At 35.8% G+C, this 13570-nt stretch overlaps 1 protein-coding gene across 1 annotated transcript; it reads right to left on the reverse strand.

Moving 5' to 3' along the window:
- Positions 1–1919: 1919 nt before the first annotated feature.
- Positions 1920–9529, reverse strand: LOC117314636 (poly [ADP-ribose] polymerase tankyrase-2-like). The gene is made up of 7 exons (XM_033868715.1): positions 8727–9529; positions 7103–7990; positions 5716–5913; positions 5120–5218; positions 4154–4477; positions 3230–3346; positions 1920–2940 (listed from the first exon to the last, which is right to left on the reverse strand). Exons 1-7 carry the CDS (start codon positions 9126–9128, stop codon positions 2785–2787), a joined length of 2184 nt encoding a protein of 727 aa, XP_033724606.1. The 5' UTR covers positions 9129–9529; the 3' UTR covers positions 1920–2784.
- Between the last annotated feature and the right edge of the window lie 4041 nt (positions 9530–13570).

A 13570-nucleotide genomic window follows, 5' to 3' on the forward strand; every position in this document is an offset into this window, starting at 1 on the left:
CATGATTGTAGTTTTGTATTAGACATTATGATTTGATAACAAACGCACGTTCATATATTCCATATAAATGTATGTGTTGTTTCGATACGTTTTTTTGTGGGGAAACTGATCGGGAAATTTCTTTCCATAGAAAAGTTTTTGTGATTGTGTTGTTACACCTTTTATGTGATCACCTTTGCTTTTTGTCTCATATCTTACATTTTATTTAACGATTGCCGGCACTTTATAAAAATGAACTGGTTATAATGAACACCGGGGTGTCATTTTTACCGAATTTTGATCCAATAAGTCTGAAGATGTGCTAAACACACTAGGGAAGTTCAAAATACACGTGGACTGTAACATATTCTCAGGTCCCTGTGATACACACTAGGGAAGGTCAAAATACACGTGGACTGTAACAAATTCTCAGGTCCCTGTGATACACACTAGGGAAGGTCAAAATACACGTGGACTGTAACATATTCTCAGGTCCCTGTGATACACACTAGGGAAGGTCAAAATACACGTGGACTGTAACATATTCTCAGGTCCCTGTGATACACACTAGGGAAGGTCAAAATACATGTAGACTATAACTAATTATATTATAATATTATCAAATACCCGATACATATCACTATTATCAAATACCCGATACATATCACTATTATCAAATACCCGATACATATCACTATTATCAAATACCCGATACAAATCACTATTATCAAATACCCGATACATATCGCTATTATCAAATACCCGATATATATCACTATTATCAAATACCCGATACATATCACTATTATCAAATACCCGATACATATCACTATTATCACATACCCGATACATATCACTATTATCAAATACCCGATATATTTCACTATTATCAAATACCCGATACATATCACTATTATCAAATATCCGATACATATCACTATTATCACATACCCGATACATATCACTATTATCAAATACCCGATATATATCACTATTATCAAATACCCGATACAAATTACTATTATCAAATAACCGATACATATCACTATTATCATAATATCCTATACATATCACTATCATAATATCCGATACATATCACTATTATCATAATATCCTATACATATCACTATTATCAAATAACCGATACATATCACTATTATCAAATATCATATCACTTTTGTCAAATGTATATCGTCAAATCAAAGTTAAACGAAGGGAAGTAACTCTGATAGATCAGAATGCCTCGGTTGAGTCTAGTGCCGGACAGCTCCCTCGACAAACACAGGCGCGGCTAGGTGGCCCTTCTTGGTCCTGTGTCGAATTCTATACGACATATTTCCCTACTAAACATTACATATAACGTGTCAGCTTTAGTTATTATACATAGAACTATCTATCAGAGTTACGTCCCTTCGTTTGACCTGTCGTATAGCGATAGTTTGATAGCCGTTGGAGACCGAGAGTGATAAACCATGATCAACTAGAATTTTCACAGGATGTCAAACTGGAGAGGACGCCATCTTATTGTATGATGTTATGCAATACAGAGGGAAATGAAACACCAGGCATGATGTTCTTACCCTTAGACTCCATATCATAGAATTTTATTGGAAAAGTCTCAAAACATTGTACAATAATGTATCTGTCTGTCACCATTTTTTTCTGGATAAAACGCAAATACAGACATATTAAGACCTAAGATCAATGTATGTTAACAACACTCAGGTCATTTGAATTGTTAGTAAGAAATAAAGACAAGATACATTTTTATCAAACTTCGATCTAAAGTGGGGCTCAAAACTGTTACATACATTGGGGAATGATTTGATGTAGATAAAAATGAAAATTGGTAAAGCTCAAAGGATTCATTAAAATTTGGAGTAGAAGAATTCTTACTCTATTTGGTAGAATTCGCTTAAAAAAAATCTTCTGATATCCCAGTTTGATAATTTTTTTATTTCTTAACCAAATCCTTTTGGTAATTTTAGTAACAAACTAAACTACTGTAGAATTGGACAAAGAGATGTTACGATAAAAAGCTATGAAGAAACAGGTAAAATGGTCAATATTACAGCATTCATTAACTCCTTAAAGCTAAATCAGACGAATATATGATTAAATATACGAAATCCATGTATATTTGGACAACACGTTCGAACATTTCAAGCAATATAATGTTTGTGAACTAATGCATAAAAATGATCATAAAATCATATGGTTATTTCGTCTCTATTTTTCCTTATCCGGAAGTTCAACATATCCTCTGTCTAATGATACAATGCATGTATGGACACTTTGTGTTGTCCTAAATAATGTATGTATGTGGTGCTCGAAATAATGTATGTATAGACACTTTGTGTTGCCCTAAATAAAATTTTCGGACTTTCGTTCGGAATGTCTTAGTCCCTTTCCTATATTGTATTTGCCGTTCATTATGACCGTCATTGGTGCCACAACACAAGGAATCGCTCCTGTCGAATTTGTCCTTGTACGTAATAAAGGTATTTGGTTTAGACAATGAACACTATTTTGCGTTTAATACTCTTTTAGAAAAAATATAGTTACTGATGCTAGAATATACTAGTTTTGGTTGATATAATTAGCGGAAGAAACTGAAAGGAAAAACGAAACGCAATTGGAAATTGCCCGGTTAACTACGGTTTCCCCGGGATATAAAATATGTCTCAGAATGATTGGTGTAACTGAAAGATCGGGGGACCACTCTGTAATCTGTGGACATTCCATCATCCATGTAACTGTACACATCAGCCACTTAAAGTCATAATCCAACACACCAAACAGTAATCACAATATATCACAAGAGCAGCTCTTCGGTGGGATTTCACTGACACTTCCCGCCGCGACACTTGACTTCCGGGATGTAGATTGCACTTCATTCATGGCGTCATCAGTTGACGTTCCCAATTTTTGAGGTTTTATAGACGCCCGTCTCGCCGAAATCTGAAACGAGAATATTTTATTTATCTAACCGGACTTGTTTGTAAGTCTACTAATTCGGCATGGGTCAGTTTTCACTTCACGTGGAATATTGTATCAACTCGGGACAAACAAATACCCATCTACTGCAATGTATGGTAATGACGTCGTATTTACTGAACCAGACAGTGTGTCACTTTTAAATGGCGGGTTACAACACGACATACTTATCGAATACTGCATCGCTTCAGACAATAAAACAATATCGAATAACAACGTGGTTCATATTTGGAATAGTTTAGATCATACTTACCTTCGGCGATTCGTGTTTTGGCTTTTCCAAAGTCCGTTTAATCCAGTCCGCCATTAGATGAAGCCCTTTCTCCGTGACGACATCAAGTAAGGGAATTTTCATAGTACCATCTGAGTACTGAAATAGCAAAAAGGTCATACACCAGAGTACACGGGATAGAATATACCTTTACCAAACTTTAGATTTGGTTGTAAAACACACCCCACCCCTATACCCAGAACCCAATTACCAAACACACCCACCCCTATACCCAGAACAATTACCAAACACACCCCACCCCTATACCCAGAACCCAATTACCAAACACACCCACCCCTATACCCAGAACAATTACCAAACACACCCCACCCCTATACCCAGAACCCAATTACCAAACACACCCCACCCCTATACCCAGAACCCAATTACCAAACACACCCCACCCCTATACCCAGAACCCAATTACCAAACACACCCCAACCCTATACCGAGAACACAATTACCAAACACACCCCACCCCTATACTCAGAACACAATTACCAAACACACCCCGACCCCTATACCCAGAACCCAATTACCAAACACACCCCACCCCTATACCCAGAACCCAATTACCAAACACACCCCACGCCTATACCCAATACCAAATTACCAAACACACCCCACGCCTATACCAAATACCAAATTACCAAACACACACCCCACCCCTATACCCAATACCAAATTGCCAAACACACCCCACCCCAAACCGCCAACCCAACTCCCACCTGTTATCTATACAACTTCTGTGTATGGTCTTGATTATTTTTCTGACTTCCCTTTAGAAGTTTGACAATCTTGACTCCTACTTTTATTGAGGACTCCTGGAACGACGAAACTGAGATACGGTTCAGTTCCATCATCAGCTTTTATTGTACTAACAAGACACCGTCATTGGAACCCTACCTTGATATCCCAGGAAGCACCTTCCTCCAGCAAATATTCTCCAATCATATCCTCATTATTGTCAACACATAGGGAGACAAGATCTCTATATGGAGCCTCGACTTGGTGCATTTTGTTTGGCACTTCATCCAATGTGACGTCACTAAACATGAACTTCCGAATGTTCTTGACACTCGGAAGGTCTCCAGATGTTATGGCTTTTGACATTTCCTGATAAATCTTGAGTAAGTAAACGTCCAGGCCATGGTCTGTATTACGCTCGGTCACCATCGACTTGTACATAACATCTGACTCCTTCCTGTAAGCTGCTGGAGTCTTTCCATCCTAAAACAAACAAAAATCTTCCTTAATTAGAATACCACTGATGTCCAGAGAGAGGTATTGCCTTTATTTATTGTATTAAACATGGAGACGAGCAGTGTTATTTTGATGAACTGAATAACCGAATCGGTTTAGTTATCATCAACATATGTATATGTTTATAGAGATAAAAGACTTCCGTAATATTACTATTTGCTATGTGGAATTGTACAGAGGGACTTGAGAATTTGTTACAGTCTACATGTATTTGGACCTTCCCTAGTGTATATAGCACATCATTTTGAGACGTTTTTTGGGGGGGGGGGGGGGGGGGGGGCAGGATAAAAATTCGGTAAAAATTGAACACCATATGAACATCTTGGGTGTCATTTTTACCGAACTTTAATCTAGCCACCCAAAACGCCTCAAAATACACACTAGGGAAGGAACAAATACATGTAGACTGTAACAAATTCTTAAGTCCCTGTGGAATTGTATATGTGTCGTCAGCATAAAGATATTGATGGACCATCCTGACGTCACTGAAATATTTGCTTTTCCAATTTCGCGACAATATTAACACGTGATTCGAATGAGAAGCTTAAACTGACATAACATGGCATTCATAATCCCATTAACGACAAGTTGAGAGGTTGAATAGTATACCTTATCTACGGCCTTGACATCAGCGCCAAGATGCACGAGAACTTTCTCCACTTCCGGTTCCTTCAGACAAGCAGCCCAGTGAAGCGGAGTTCTGTGGCACTGTAATACAGCATGGCTATTTGATATTTCGTACGTCAGTAATATATTATATTAGCTATATCAGCTCGTCAATCATGACAGAGTACCATCGATCAAAATCATTAAAGTTATTTATAAGCAAAATCTGACGCAGACATGTAAGTTCAGTAGAACAGAGTGTTGTCGACCGAAGGACAATTGTAAACTATTCGGTGATCGGAAGGTTTATATAAACATATTCTATATTAATCAAAGAAACCCACATATTGATTTAAACATACCACATGGCTTAACCGAGTAGTAACAGATATTCCAAGTACAACGAGTTTAAAACTGTTTCTGATGCAGTTTAGTCCGACGTTCTAACGTTAGATGAATAGTCGTTGATTTTCCTAAATATGCCGACATACAAACCATACCAACACTTTTTTTTTTAATTCGGTTAATGAACGATTTGGAATTTCAAAATAAATTAAGATGCTTTATTATACCAATATCAATGGCAACAGTTTACATACATTATCACGAATCTTCATGGTGGCCGGAAACTCTTTTAACAAGTAGGAGATGACGTATTTCCGCTCAAACATGACTGCTTTGTGAAGTAGACCACGCCCTCCCATGTCACGACATACCGATAACTTGGGTGTAATATCCTCTTTCAGCTTTGCAAGGTTGCCGATTGTAACAGCATGATGCAGCTTTCTTATAACGCACTGTAAGTAATAATTCCGTTAAAGATTAAATTTTTACGGTGTAAAATGAATGGTTATTGTCTAGGTTCATCGTATGTTGTTGTTTTAATGCATGTAAGGGAAGGGCGGTTCAGAAGTTTTAATAACTTGTTCCGAATCCATTTGTGCATTTACTTGACAATTTAACCTAAAAAAAAAAAAAAAAAAACTTACAAGTATGAGAGTCTGTTGTCTGTACCAGTTACATAGCTATGTCACTCCGATATATACTTATGTTGTTTCTTCTATAATATAACATTAAACGATTGTTTTAATGACGGGTAAAATAAAAGTATCTGATAATTTATTGATTGCTATAGGACCCTCGGAACAAATCTGTTAATGCTATAGTTAAAAAGGACTGAAAAGTATGATTGCTATAATTCTATCTATGCGTTAACATATAGCAAACTAAACAATCTGTATTATACTAGAGGATTTACGTGCTAATTTATTTATAAAACCGTTAAACTCAAGGAGTTTTTACTTTTTTTTTCTCGAATTTTGTGGTATGTCTCTCATTATGATATGATCAATATGTTTTGTCAATCTTCTTAATTGACTAGATGTTAGTATCATTGTTGTCTAACCCCACCCAGCACATATATCATATATATATTGTTGCTTTCAAATAGAATGGTTAGCAAATGAAAAAAATGTTTTCGATTATATAATGAATTTGTTTGGCTTTGACATATAGCTTTTATTGAAGTCGTCTCGAGGAAACTTTGATTTAATGAAGTTGATCGACCTTTAACCCATGTGTTCCTGAAAATTTAAAATTGTGGAAGTCTAGGTATGAAAGATATGTGGAGAATGAAGCAAATATATAGTTTTGTAAAGAATACATTATTTTTACATTAAATAACTTTATTTCAACTTTTTTGTCAATGCTTCAAGGTGCTTTCTCATATTGCAGCAGATTTATACAGGATAGAGGGTGCGGAATTGGCCCAAATCTTGTCGGAATGGTTTGAACAACCCTGTCAACATTCCTCCGAATTTAACTTTTTTTTACCATTTTTACAACTAAATTGGTAGCTTAAAGTAAAAAAAAAAAACGTAATTATTCATTTTTAGGTTATCCGTTTTAGCAGTCTTTTTTAACTCATTAATATGTTATCATTTTTCGTAAATGGCCTTGTCATGGTTCATAATTAACTTTATTTACCTGATACTCGAGAAGATATCCCAAGATGTCGACCATATGTGCATTTTTACCGTCTTCCATGATGATACTAATCAGGTCTTTTCCGTTTTTGTCTTCCACCGATCTAAGGTCATAGGAGTCATTTGCAAGCTTTTCCAAGAATTGTACATCCCCCTCCAGCGCCCGGTCGATGATAAGCTGGTTGACAAATGCCATACGGGTCCGAAGAAATTGTGGATCAGCATCGACATTTTCTAGATAGATCAGATCTGTTAAGGAACGTCCATCCTGGTCTCGTTCGAAGAACTGTAGTCCTTTAGAGGTCAAAAGGTCAATAAGAAATGATGGATAATCTTTATCACTAATAATGTTGAGAATTTCCGAGGAAGATGATCTTATAAATTTATCATCAGCATTTTCTAAAATGATTTCCAAAATCTCAAAGGCATTTGTAGTCGACGGCAATGTTCTCATTAGAAACAAAAACAGGGGCTCAGAGGACTCTGTGTCATCCACCGTTTCATTGACATCGGCTCCATAGTTAATCAACTTCTGTATCATACTGCGCATGTACAGGAAGACAGCCTCACCAAGCAACGGAAGTGCTACTTGCCGTCCATACGGGTCGATGTGTGTCATGTTTTTCATATTCACATCTAAAGTTTTGTTCGATTTGAGAATCTTCCTTACAAGTTTCTTGTCCTTGGCCAAAACCGCGTGTGCCAGTCTGTACACAGGGACACTGTTACGGAGTAGGTCCTGAGTTTCCTCATCACAAACTAGACTACATACATCCATCAGTTTCTTGCCGTTGCGTTCATCGTCAGTCTTACACCAGGACCCAATCAAGATCATAATAGATTCGGTAGATCTTTCTATAACAGCTTTCCAAATACCCTGTTGATAAACCTAGTAGGAACAATGTAAAACAATTCACAAGTATCACCTACAAAATAATACCATATATATTAGTTTGCGTAACAAAAAATACAACTATGTTGTTTTGCTGAAAGTGTGTACTAACAAATATTTCTCATATGCTAAAAGCTCAGCATTTCCATTTTTTTGACATCGTCTATTAATTATCGATACGCCACATCTTTGTTTTAAAATAAAACAATGCAATGGGAAACATATTCATTCCTGCCCACGTTTATTCGATTTTGAGTTTGAATTATGGTTTTATTATGTTGGTATACTTCGTTGTTTTTGTCATGAAAGCACAGCCTCCGAGATCGACACTTTCATGTGATTGTCTTTACATTATTCTGTCTTTGTTATCATTGGGAAATCTTGACGTTATATATAAATTCTGAATCTTTCCATTCGTGTATTTTCGCATATCGGCAAAAGTAAAATATGGACATTGATATTTCGCCGATTGTTCAAATAGTATGCTTTAAAAGGTCAACAGGAATAAGACAAGGTATAAACGTAAACGGCGGTCTACCAGATAAAATTTACACATTATGTAACCGACTTGGTATAATTGTCAGGCACATATACTTTAATCAGATAGATATATTATTATTTTTGGAATGTGTCAATTCAATACCCGGATAAAACGGATGAACGTATAACAGATGAGTGTTTCTCTTTCTTTAATTCATATTACATTCGTATTAGAGTGACGTTAATAATATACCTTTATCGTCTTGAAGCTATATGGATCACAATCCTTTGCAAGCTCCAAAGCTGTTTTTCCCGAGGAGTTCCGAATGTTGGGATCTACTCCGATCATTAGTAGTGATTTCACAAGTTGATGACCTCCAAACCTAGTCGCTGATATGTGAAGCGCTGTAGCTCCCTCGGTATCCTGGATATTGGCTCGAATCCCGGCATTCGATAGTTGAAACACAATTGGTACTAATGTCATTGCATCGCCCTCTCTTTCGTAGCTAGTGGCAATATGATGGAGAAAATTTCCTCCCTTCAAACTCCGCAGATTAACATCTAATCCATTTCTTATGATGTGTAGACTTAGATTGGGAGTATCGGGTGATTTCTCAGCTATCACCGCAAATAATTCTGAACACTCAAACTCCATAGCGGATATAATTTCTTTAGTTTGTTTTCATTCAAATTAAAAGCACATTATTCATTGTCATTATCAAATGTTAATATATTTATAATGATTTTGATATGACGTCACAAACTTTAGGCATATACACATTCGTAATCATTTTGATATTCTAAACAAGTCAATAACACATACATGTAGTCGTTACAAAACATCGCGTCTTCAATTTGGAAACTAACGACCGGAGATTTTCCCCATTAGGGCCTAATATGGAATCTGAATTCAAACCTAATTCAATAAGTCCACGATGTATACACAAGTCCTGGAATCGTCAATCCATTGTAAATTCATTATTTTTGACACATCCAATACAGCATTATTATACAACTCACATATCCTATACTATTATATCCAGTAATCCCAAGATACTTTAACTGTCACTTTCTCGTTTCTTAAATAAATAGAAACCTGGTGGAATGTTCCGTTATAAGTCACGTGACTTTGGACAACTTTGTTAACGGCTATGGTTTTCATTGATTTTCCTAATACAAAAGTTCACAAGAATTCCTTCAATATGTTCGATAAATTTCATTTATTAGTGTATATAGGTTTTCCTGTTAGTTTAAATACATTTTTTTCTTTCTGATATTTATTCATGTTAAATGTTTAGCAACTCAAAACGTTAAACTGGTATATTAACAATAAGGTAGCAATGGATGTCGTTCTTGAACACTACTGTATTTGTATCTCTAACATTGTGGTTGAATTGGATATATACCTATTTAAATTGTATTGACTATATATCGTCTTATTTGCCTTTAAACTAGGTCATAGTTAATCATGGATATCATACAATGAAATCAATACCACAACGGTCCTTTATAATGGGACAGGTTGAGATCAGAACTGCAAAGTGAGACGTAATTTCAACACATTTAATTTTCTTACATGTTGGTCTTTGTTTAATGAGGTTGTTAATTTTAGATACGCAAAAGATATTCCACTACACAAATTGATTTTCGTTAAAACAATGAAAACAAATAAACGTAATGTTGTGCAATAAATTTGGTAGAGTTACGCATGTTTGGTTTGTTGTGTTAAAAATAACTGTTAAGAATTTAGAAGCTGAGTGTCAAGTAAGATACAGAGTGGGTTTAAGTTAATGTATTACCAGTACAGTATCTGTTGATCCTCTATACTGGAATACAAAATACAGTGAAAACAATAAATACAATCAATAAATGGTGACAACAGTTCGAATTCCTAAATAATTTCACAAGTATAGTTATATAAAAGTTCTTGATCTTCTCAGGACCTATCCAGTCGGTTTTTTGAAAGAATTTACTGTTGGTGCTAAAACAAGGTTTCTAAGTCGAGAATGCAGCGGAAATAACTGTTTAACAGGTCCTCTTGTTTCCTGTCTTTGGACGTCGTCACTACAGAGTTTCAGAAAAGTCCGCAGCCTAACTATCGCTGATATTGCTGGTCAATTTGTAGATTTCAATCACATCGCCCCTTATCCCTCTGAAAGTGAGTGTTGGTATATTGGAATAGGACATGTCCCCCAAATCCAGGTTACTGTTAGTTGTCCTCCGTTGTACAGCCTCGATCATATCAGTATGTTTAACTTTATACGGGTGCCATACAGCATTTCCGTATTCAAGAAGGACTTTAACTAGTGTCTGGTACAGCAACGAACGGGAAGTTGTATTCATTAAGAAAATTAAAAGACCGCCTTGTTTATCCAAACATAGAGTTTGCTTTTTTTTTTAACTTGGGTACTTATATGTTCATCGAAAGAAAGAGATTGATCTATAATTACTACCAATTCATTTTTATTGTCGACTTCGTGTAATTCTTCATTTTTTAGATAATATTTCCATTCATCGTTGTGCCTGCCAATGTGCATTGATTTGCCTTTTGGGGGATGAAATTTAAACAGCCATTTATCACTCCAAGATGACTGATGATCCAGGTAATCTTAAAGCTAACTTACATCAGCACTTCCCTGTATACATCTCAATAATTTTGTGTCGTCGTCATCAGAGAGATACACATCCGACTGAATAGTATCAGGTGGGTATTTATGTAGATCTCGAAAAATGTTGGTCTGAGTACCGATCCCTGGGGAACTCCGAAGGATACATTGCTCCTGTAGGAATGTTTGCCCTTTAGAGTGACTCTCTGTTTCCTGTTGATAATGAAACTGGCCATCCATTTGATAAATTCCTCACTGATTCCATATGATGAAATTTTGCTTAAAAGTCTTTTGTGCGGAACAGTATCGAATGCTCTCTGGAAATCCATGTTTACTATCGATCGAATGTCAATTATCTAATTGCTCAGTCCATTCATCTGAAACTTTCAGAAGATGTTTTCTACTATAAATACATATTATAGTATATACCTTCCACAATACCTATAGTCGGATAATAATTTGATAATTAGAAACAAAAATGGGATGGGTTTTATCAAATGGCAATAAAATCCGGTTGCTTTCAACGTTCAAATTTAAACTGTTGTCTTATTTCAGCGGTTTTTATCGTCCAAAGCATGTTGTTTACAACCGCATTAAAGCTCTGATAGCCTGTCGCTTACAAACACATTAAAGCTCCGATACACTGTTGCTTACAAACTTATTAAAGCTCGGTATCGATGAAACTTTGTATTAGCTCGTTAACAAACGTTTTTATTTAGCATTTCTATTGCATTTAGTTATCTAATCTTCCTAAAGTAGTACGTGAAGTTCTCGTGATAGCAGATTAGTATTGTCACAGTTATATCTACATAACGTATGCCAACCTCCACTATGTTACCACAAGATGTATATACCGTACTTCCATTATTCACAGATTTGTCTCAAGATTTCTCTGTCACCCCTAGAGTGTGATATCTCTGTCACACCCTAGAGTTTGATATCTCTGTCACCTCATAGAGTTAGATATCTCTGTCACTCCTAGAGTTTAATTTTTCTCTACCAACACCCAGGGTATGACAGATATCACGTTATGGCATCAATGCAATCACGTCACGTGGACATTTAAATCAAGCCAAATTAGTATCACGTTACATGCCTCGGGTTAGACAACCAGGAATATCACACCGAGAGTTGGACTTTTCCCCGTCACACGAGGTGTAATACAACCAAGAACATCACCCCAAGAGTTTGATATCTCTGTCACCCCCCTAGAGTTGGGCATTTATCTGTCACGCGAGGGGTTAGACAACTAGGAATATACGCTGTAACACCGAGGGTTAGGTATTTTTCTGTCATGCTTAGGGTTAGATAAATTATAAAAGATTTTACATGTATATTTGTTTATTTCAAAACAGGAAACTGAGTTACTCTTTTGTTCTCATTACCAAGTAACTTGTTTGCAGTATAAAATCAATACAATCTTACTTAATACGAGTTGTAGGAGAGAGTGATCAATATTAACGACATGCAAAACAAACAACTGCTATTATTAGCACAAAGAATGTCAATCTATTATCTTATAGAACCTCGGTCGCATTTCTTTGTCTAGTTTTATTCAAGACAGAATGGATGTGAGAAAACAAAGAAACGAACATAGCTGTGTTTTTACCATATTGGCTTCTGAACCAGGTCTAATTCTCGATATTGAATTGGATCAATAACATGTAAAACCCTACCATATGTCCATTCAGTGAGATTACATGGCGTTTCACAATGTGAAGAGAATATATTTTCATTATCGCGTTCAATTTTATCTGGTATTCTAGGGAAGACAAAATATCAGGACATCCTATATGCAAAATGTAGTTGGTGAAAATTGACAGAAAAAAGGAAAGTTGAAATATCAGTGTACACTAAAAACTCGAAAACAAGCCCACCTCAAAAAATAATTTGATTCGAAAAGTTTTTCTCGTGTTATTCCAATATTTTTATTCCTAACATATTGCAACGAAATAGTGTGGATGGCACCTTTATCATCGGTCTGTATATTGCTACTTAATGGACCGTAGGGATTCTAGATTTGTCACATTTCATCAAATTGCAGAATATCGGTTATAGTGGACCGTTTACTATATAAACTGTATCAAAATGACCCTCATTTGAAAATAAGCCTTTCCTTTAAAAAAAAATAAGCCTGTATTTGATAACTATTAAAGAAAATAAGCCGCTATCCAAGATTATACAGCTGTTATCAAAACTACAAGGAATATCGACATTAGGGTAAAGATGAACAAAATATTTTTTCTTTAAAACCCCTCAATTAAGTTAAAAGGATAAGACCAGATGATCCTAAATAGTAAGCGTCGTCAGCTTTGATAAAAAGGATATGAGCATATGCATATAATTTAGCTAAGTAACAAAGTCGCCCGAGCATCTTAATATGAAGTGTATATCAGTTTTGGAGCTAGCGATCCAGAAAAACTTTGAGAACAGAATGTTACCATTGTAAGTACAGTTTTTGTCTGTAACAACTTATACCAGGGCTGATTGA

This window comes from Pecten maximus, chromosome 16, assembly GCF_902652985.1.
Source record: "Pecten maximus chromosome 16, xPecMax1.1, whole genome shotgun sequence".
Classification (NCBI taxonomy): Eukaryota; Metazoa; Mollusca; class Bivalvia; order Pectinida; family Pectinidae; genus Pecten; species Pecten maximus.

Bases quoted from the DNA above. Each gene is read 5' to 3' on its own strand.
- LOC117314636 (XM_033868715.1), bottom strand. From the start codon at position 9,128: ATGGAGTTTGAGTGTTCAGAATTATTTGCGGTGATAGCTGAGAAATCA. The intron at 7,991-8,726 runs GTATATTATTAA...TGTTCCTACTAG, and splicing joins ATAGCTTCAAGACGATAAAG to GTTTATCAACAGGGTATTTG. The intron at 3,347-4,153 runs GTAGGGTTCCAA...TTGCTATTTCAG, and splicing joins GTGCTTCCTGGGATATCAAG to TACTCAGATGGTACTATGAA.